General features: G+C 23.3%; 1 protein-coding gene across 1 annotated transcript in view; it reads left to right on the top strand.

The window, feature by feature from the left end:
• The first annotated feature begins 697 nt into the window (after window positions 1-697).
• dlg1 (MAGUK family member discs large 1) overlaps window positions 698-9,331 on the top strand; it is a 47,777-nt gene continuing 39,143 nt past the window's right edge. The window contains exons 1-3 of the mRNA XM_011507476.1: window positions 698-787; window positions 2,418-2,549; window positions 7,670-7,824. Of these exons, the coding sequence (XP_011505778.1) occupies window positions 751-787; window positions 2,418-2,549; window positions 7,670-7,824 (324 nt within the window). The 5' untranslated portion in view covers window positions 698-750. The remainder of the gene's footprint in view (window positions 788-2,417; window positions 2,550-7,669; window positions 7,825-9,331) is intronic.

The raw sequence follows: 9,331 nt of genomic DNA, 5'->3' as shown, positions 1-9,331 counted from the left end.
AAGATTAATTTAAATTGAATTTTCGTACAAAAATTAAAATAAAAAATAAAAATTAAGTAAAGATATTTTTATCCTAAAATATTGACAGAGTTCTCAAACTTCTAACAAAACATAAACAGCATAATTTATTTTTTAATTAAATACTTTTAATTTTAATTAATTTAGAATTGTAAAAAATAAAATTTCTAATAAAAAATTATACAGTTGAATTAAATGTATAATAAAAAAAATAATAATTTATTAATTACAATTGTTTAAACCTATTTTTAAACAACTAAGAAACTTATAATGAAAATTTATAATTAAATAATTATCAAAACAAGCCACATTTAGTATAAATTTGGTTATTTATAAAATGTGTACTTCGATTACATATTGTAGTCAAGCTATGTTAAGATTATAATATTACATTGAAAATGTTAATTACCTATTATTAGATATGAGCTTATTTCTTATTCTGCCTATAAGATTAGAAGAACAACACATTTATTTTAAGAAGATACTGTCAGCATATTATTTACAATTTTACAAAAGTAGCTTTATAGTTATAGTAAATATTTTAATATGAAATTTTTTAATTTTACTACTTGAAAATCTATTAATTATAATACGTTATAAATTTTTAATGTATCTATAATATATTTTAAATCTTATAAAATAAAATTCTCAATAAATAAAATTTTTATTCCAGGTACTTATTTGTAGTATAAAATAGCTAATTAGAATTTAATAAAATATATAATTAATAAAATGCTTCAGTCAACGTTATATAATCAACATAGAATAGGTAATTATTCCATTTAAATTGATTATAATCGATAATTAAAAAATATATATATATTTGTTAAATGTCTTTAAAAATTGTAATTAAAAGGAAAATATTCCCCAATATATAAATATTTTTTAAATTTTAATATTTATTATCTAGTTATAATTATAATTTTTACATAATAAGTTAAAATAAAAGTGAAATTTTCTTGCCGAAAATAGAAGAAAACAAATTATGCGACTTATTATTTTTATCAAAAATCATATTTCAAAATATATACTCAATCCGTATGTATTTCTCTAAACATTAATACAGAATAAGTATCAAAAAATTTTAATTATATTTTATAACAAGGTTTATTATGGATTTTGTATATATACAGCTCAAATTTTAGATACGCAACACATGAAGTTATGCAAGACGTTAATAGTCTGTTGCGACAAGCACCAATTATTAAAATAATATTAGAGAAATAGAAGTAGAGTATATAGAAGAAGCTAGTGTATAAGCGATTATAGTTATATAATACATTGTCTTTCAATTGAATAAACTATTTTAAATAAAGCACTGTTGATTTCATCATAATAGCTATTTTGTTGCTAACAAAATAATACTATTTTTTTTCTAATTATAATTCTGAAATACTTGCTTCCAATTCACAGTTTATTAATAAAATTACAATAAAATAAATAAATATCTCGTCATCGTGTTTGTTCAATATATTTATAACATATATCTATTGACCTAATAGTATTATTATTTATATTTGTAAAAATGTATTAGTACTAATATTTGTGTAATTGTTATTCGTATCTTTTCATTTCTTTGTCAGATAACAAATGTAATAATTATATAATATAAAGCTACGAGAATCTATAAAAATTTCGAAAATAAATTTTTTTTACAATAACGAGAATAACCATATCATAGCGGATTACGATCCTACCAAAAATAATATAAGCCAACCATAGATATTTTACAAATAAAAAATTAAAATTCATAAAATAAAACTTATTATTTAATAATGTTTTTATTAAATTTAAATCTTTAATCTAGGAACTTAACTCTAGTTAAAGGATGAATCGTTTGGATTAAATTGATTTCTGTAAATAATATACTTATATTTATTGTAATTTAAAGTATTTTACAAATTCGTATGAACCTCCGTAAGGAATTTCAACTAACCGTTATAACTAACTGTCTATAATCATGTACTTGGAAATAATTAATTTTTTATTTGAGTTTCTATCTGCTTGAATGAGTATTCTACTATATATAGAATAATAATAAGATATATATTATATTTATAGATTTATATATATATATATATATATATATATATATATAAATTCAGAATTTGTATATAAATTTTATGTTATTATTGTCTAGAAAAAAATACATTTATTATTTCATTACAATTATTAATAAAGAATAATTAGTATCGAATAATGTGTGAATAATAAATGTGGATGTTTTTTAATTTGAATTTTAAATTATATTTACTGATAATTTCATTAATTTTTACGTATACAATATATTTTATAAAAAATAATATTTATTAATCCTTATTGAAATTTCATATTTCAATATTTTATATTATTTTAATTTGATATATTGTTTCATATAATGAACTAAAAATGATTTATAGAAACACATAGAGCTTTAGAACTTCTGGGAGATTATTATGCAAAATTAACAAAAACGCACGAAAAACAACTAACTCTGGAAATAGAACGATTGATTCGAGTACTTAAAAGTAGATTTTTCCAAGCTCTAATAGGTAAGTCATTATTTCTTAAATTATATTCTTAAATAAGAATTTAATGTATCTATTTTATATTATGAAATTACTTCAATTAACTTAAAATATACTTTTTCTCTTTTTAACACTATATTTAAGAACGGATAGTTCAATAATATATTTGATAAAAATTATTTTTGTGCTAGTTTCTATTAGTAGGAGTTTATTACTTAATTATTTAATGCATAAATAATGTAGATTTTTTTATATTTAATGCAATCTAAATTATCATGATTTATATCGTGTTTTTATTTAGGGGCGTTACTTTTCGATATATTTCTGGTGTATTAAGGTGTATTAAAGTGTATTGAAACTTCTTAAACTTTTTATCTATCTATATTATTATATTATACTATTTTGTATATACATGGATACTTATAAAACTATCGAGATTATCTAAGTAAAACTAATGAGATAATTAAGATTAATTAGAAAACTGTCTAAACCTGAGAATTTTTATAAATTTATCTTTGCTATGGCTCCGGAGAATTTCTAAATCTTCTTTACCGGATCAACCGATAAGATAGTTATTTTCGATTATATTTAATTTTATAAATCGGATTTGTTAATTGACTGAATTTTTTACTCTCTTTGTCTCAGATATTTGGAGTTCACTATTTTCATTTAATAGTAACTTTCTTCGCTAAAAACTTCCAGCTCATATTATGTCATCGATTAACTCATGCTTTATATTATTTTTTTACTTTTATTTAGAATTCTGATACTCCCTTTATATAATTCACATTTGATTTATTATTATAAGTATGTTCGAGAATGCGAGAACATTTTTCCTTTTTTGTCAGTGCAATAAAACATCTGGCAAGTAACATCGTAAAATTTGTATTCAAAATTCTCACGCATTAGTGTCATAAAACGTCTGGAAAAACAATACCATAAACACAGGAAAACCTATAGTTTAGACATCTGCATTTTCGTTCCGCTCGGCAACTACATCAAGCATTACTGCAAGCGGACCTTCCTTCCCCTTCCCGCTGTCTACAAATTGCAATGCTGTCACCAGATGTGTCAACGATGCCCCCTCTTTCCGCTGCCAACATGCTGTCGCATGCGGCAGCAGTAATGAGAAATCTGCTCATCATAAAGACCCAGAGACGACTAGGCCCTTAATTAACTCCGAAGCCAAAAGAGGCGCTGCCCTCGCACTATAAGGGAGGAGTCTCTGATTGGACAGAAAATAAGGGAAGGGGTTCAAGTAAAATTCATGGTCAGCAAATGTATTTAAGGGGCGCAATTTGCAATACTTATTTACTGTTGATACTTAACTCTCTTAATACTTATCACTCGTGATATTTAACTGTCTTGATATTTACTCTTGATACTTTTCAGTTAGTAGTATTTTCGTGATATTACTCCTTTTTTTGATATCTCTATTTTAGTAATACTCTCTCAATATATTAAACCCTTGAAACATTTCATACTCAGTTAAGTTTAGTGATAGTCAATTTAACGCTATTTCGGGAACGACTTACACTTCTTCGGATTGTCCATTAACACTGTTACTGGAACAGTAATTACTGCCCCGGAAGAACTACGACATAAACCCGTATGTCCACTAACGCAGTTCAAGAAACCGTAGTTACTTATTCCAAGGGAGCTACGACAAGCAGCCTATCAAAGTCCGAAGACGAGTCAACTATTAGTCTTTGTAAGTAGTATCTACTACAATAATACATATATATTGAGATTCAAAGTATTACATCGACAAGCACTAAGGACGAGGAAGCTTCTCTTAAAACGACAGTGCGGAATAAATACCAGTACGCGTCGTCAAGTTTCGCGCCCTCCAGGGGCGTCTCATTTAGTAACCCTCATCTTAGTTCAAGTTCGGAAGCTTACGAAAGTAAGCAAAACCCAGCGCAAGTGTCGACAATCCAGTTTCGCGCCACTTTGCGATATCTTTCAATCCTAAAGCCGCATTCATAACCTCAACCACACACGTGCTCGTTCAAAAGGCGCTAGTGTCGACGAACGAAACGTCGCGCAATTCACCATTCGTATTCAACAATCAAGCTGCATAGATTATGGTACAGTTGTCTCCGCAACGCATCACTTCAATCCAAGAATTTAGTTCTACAAGTAATAATAGTAATACTAGTCAACCTTGTCATTAATAAATAACAATAAATAGCATACTTCAGCCATATCTTTATTGTGTTATTATAATATCCCTTCCACTTGTGACCTGCCATCGCTACTACAAACACAACACCCGTGGTCTCTGAGTTATCAACGGCATCAAATTGTATCCGTCGAACCGGCCTTGATAAAACAAGTCTGAACGACGAGTTGCATTTTGTACAAAGTATTTAAGTTTATTACTTTACACAATAATCGTTATGTATGTATTTCAAAGTAGTACCGTCAAATTTTTGTCGCTTCCATCGATATTATAATTTTTTTTATTTCGAACTCTAAATAAACTTCTACATTTGCTATTGTATATATATTAAAAGACAAAAAGGATAGCCTAATATTATGTTTTTTATATTTTTACGAAACCTAGTTCTTTCAAGTTGTACATTTAAGACCATGTTGGTTCGTTATTATTATTGGGATGATTTTCATTCCTATTTGTCAGTCTGTCAACTAATATAAATTAACAATTTATATTATACTATTACTATTTATCATTGATATTAGTTTTTCAGAACACTTTAGTACTGAAAACTACTAAATATATATGGTCTATTTTCAATCAGATATTGTTAATGCATTTAAAGTACTGCAAAGTAATTTTATTCGAACTTTCATATAGTACATACCGGTTCTCATATAATGATCTGTGCTCTAATATGCCTTATACAAGTGCTTAACAATCATTTTTTTAAATTATATGATTCTGATTATAAGGCAGCCAAAGCCTTGATTATTGTTATACATAAGATAGCATAAAATATTTTTATGCGGTGTATCATTTTATCTCTTAAAGAGAGAAAGAGAGAGAGAATGAGAGAGATTTTTATTTCTTATTTTTAACCAATGAGCTGGTGACTTATTAACTCGTAGATTCACACGAATGCCCATTTACTTTACATCAATGATATTAATATTTTGAAACCTTTAAAAAGTATGGAATAAAATGCTCACCCTTTCAGTACAGAGAATTTTTAGCGATATTTTGAAATAATTCAAGGTAATGAGTCCATTCTTTTCATACAATGTTTTCTGGATAATTATGAATCCACTGTTTGTTTTTGTTTGTTTTAGACAATCAATCAAATCCCAACGCACAACCTATATTATAGAAAGAAAGTTAAAATAAATCTAGTCTGTTCAAAAATTGAATAAAATAATAATTAATCCAGCCACTATTCTATACAAATAAGGTATTTAGTATATTTATAATAATAGCTGTTCATTATAAGCTACTACAATAAAACAGAATCACTATGTTTCCTAGTAAAGTTTTTAAACAAGTATATAAATATACCTCTAGGTTTAAATGTGTAATTTATAATTTGAATGTAATTTATTATTTTTTTCTTATTAAAATTTTTTAAATATATTTGAATAAATATTATAATTAGGATAAATATAGAAATTCATAACACAATGGCAAGGACGTTATATATATATATATATATATATATATATATATATATTCCCAAATTCAAGTATTTGATCTTGCAAATCTTATAAATAAAATTGTCTTTATTAAATATTCAGAAACTTTGAAACATTTTAAATGTAAGATACACGATTTTGCTCGATAATCTTTGATATTTTTATAAAAAAGATTAAATTGAAATTTAAAGATCAAATAATCAGATCAACTTTATTCGATACTTTATCATATACCAATCAGAGATAGTAAAGTCGGTGAAATGGATTACAATTATAGCCGATGAAAATATTAAATCTGACGACTTCTTCGATGCCTTTGTATCTGAAAAATAATAATTTGCAGCATCTAATAGTGCTAAAGGCAAATAGTTATTATCTTGAAAATAATTGATTACATTTTATGCAATGTTTTCAACTTTATATTTTATCGCTTATCATGAAATACTTTCATTTTACCTAAATTTAATCTAATTTTTTCATGATTAAATATAGGTTTCATTATGAATTATGTATAATAGGTTAGTTAAAAGTATATATTTGTATATCTTATAATATTTTAAAATATTTTATATAAATTATTTATAAATTTATAATTTTAATTGTTTATTAACTTTTTCTTATTATAATAAAATTTGTTCTTGAACAAGTAATATAATAAAAAATTAGTAATCCAATAAAATTTAAATCATTTTTATCATTTAGAGACACACACAAGCATATTTATTAATTTATTCGAAGAACGAAAAAAATCATAAAAACTTCAAACAATTATAAAATAATATTAAAAGTTAAATAATCTCAATATTTTATATGAACTATAATTGAATGAAACATATCCAACAAAAAAATTAAAATATAAGGTAGTTACAACTTTAAATAATTTTTTTAGTACAAAAAAATAAAAATTTTCTTGATGTAATATTTTTCTTTAAAAGCGGTCTAACAATCGTATTTTGAACAGTTGTTTTTAAATAAAAATATTTTAAATGAATTTTTAATATGATAACGTCTATTCCAATATTTCATTTATAATTTCATAACAAAGATTGAAAACTATAAAACTAATTATAAATGTAAGAATTATAAAATTTGATATTATCTTAATTTTGACCATTCATTTCAATTGTTGATACTGTAATCAAATAAATCATAAAAGTTGACAAGATTTATTAATTCAATCGAAATACTCCGGGGTACCAACTTTAATCGTGGTCTACTTCATTTCAAGGTCTCATTAAAGTTGTTAAATCATGGTCATAATATTATATAAGATGAAAACTTGAATTTAATACTAAACACTATGGGACGATGCTTATTTCTAAATACATGGTATATTAAATTTGTTAAATATAAAATATAATTATATTTATATTTAAGCTTAACAAACTAAATGACATAAATACAAAATGAAAATATAATAATGAAAAAAAAGAATAATTATGAAATAATATGTAATAAAATAAAAATAATAAATAATTAAAATAATTAATATCCATTAATTTTCAATGTTTCAGATATTCAAGAGTTTTATGAAATAAGTTTATTAGATATAATAAGAACAAATAACATAATCTCGACAAACAATTCTATTTCCTTAAAAACATGGAATAATTATAATAAAGATATAAGTTTCTCTTCGTCTTTTTCTAGTCCTGACACAAATTTATGTGTAAGTAGCTTTGTATTGCAAAAATGATGTGATATTTGTTCGAATCTGTTTAAAATTTGTTATATTATTTAATAAGTAGTTTTATCCAACTGTTTGGTTTGAAAATAAAAGTTTTTCTTCTCTTAATAATATTTTATTAAATAATGATTTTTTATAGTAAAATATATGTAAAATATGTAAACAAATATACTTTCTAAAAATCTTAATTTTCAGTTTAAATTTATAACTGAAATTTTTACATACATGTTATGTATTTTAAATTTTAAAACAATTTAATAAATATCTAAATTCAGCTATACTTTTAAAACAATTAACTCTAAATAATTATTTGACTTGACGTACTTAAATACACTTAATTATTTAATTCTCACATTTTTATCTTCTACACCTATCTTATTACAACTCTTAGCTTATTATAATTTAAAAATTTAAATAAAAATTCTTTATATTCTATTTATAAAATTTCTTTTAATATTTTAATAATCTAAGAAAAAGAGTAAAAAAATTAGAGACCTAAGAACACTTATTTTTGTTTTTACTAATATTATTTCAATTTAAATAAGATTATTTAACTTCAACATGAATTTAATACCGAGCAAAGTTGTTATCTTAAATCAATCTAAGATATCAGAGAGAATACAAATGAAAAAATAAAATTACAAAAAAATTAATTTTCTTTTAATTGGAAATAGTTTTATCCAGCACGATACAAGCAAATATTCGTCAGTTTTACACTTAAGAATAATTTTTTGATAATATTAAACGATTACACTACATAAAGCGAAATTCCAAAGAATCCATCATGATGCTATGATGATTTAAACTTCTATTATAATAACCTGAACATGTATGTTTGTTGATCCACGCGTGCTATTTCAAAGAGATAACGTAAATTTATACTTTTCAAAGCTTTAAAATAATTTAAAGACATAATATTAGAAGTTGTACAGCTTTTGCAGTTCCTTAAGTAACTGAATACTTAGATAAGACATTTCTAAGAATTTTTAGAAAAAATCAGAGTCCTATTATTTAAAAATTATTATATTTTTTTCTAAAATACATAATTAAATAATAAGCATTAACATAAATAATATATATATATATATCACCCATTATAAAAAAGGCTTAAAAACGTATTAAACAAATTCAATACGGAAAAAAAATGTTATAATAAACCTTTCTATCATCACATTTTTTATACTTCGTTTCATTTATGTAATATTTAATAGATTAATATATAATATATACTTAAATCTCTCAAACCTTTAATCTCTCTTATAATGTAGATAGTATAATAAAAAATTGGAAATTTATAATAAAGCATATATAATTATTATTCTAAGCTACAAGAAATACTATATCTAATAGTATATTTAATAAATGTACAGTTATTTTTAACATATTAACTTTACTAGCTTACATCAATATTATGTCTTATATATTATATTTTTTAATATAATATAATTATAGAATATATTATATATATATATATATATATATATATATA

Source organism: Ceratosolen solmsi, unplaced genomic scaffold (genome assembly GCF_000503995.2).
Source record: "Ceratosolen solmsi marchali unplaced genomic scaffold, CerSol_1.0 scaffold6, whole genome shotgun sequence".
NCBI lineage: Eukaryota > Metazoa > Arthropoda > Insecta > Hymenoptera > Agaonidae > Ceratosolen > Ceratosolen solmsi.
The sequence above is the reverse complement of the archived record's forward strand: the minus strand, read 5'-3'. Positions and strand labels throughout refer to the sequence as shown.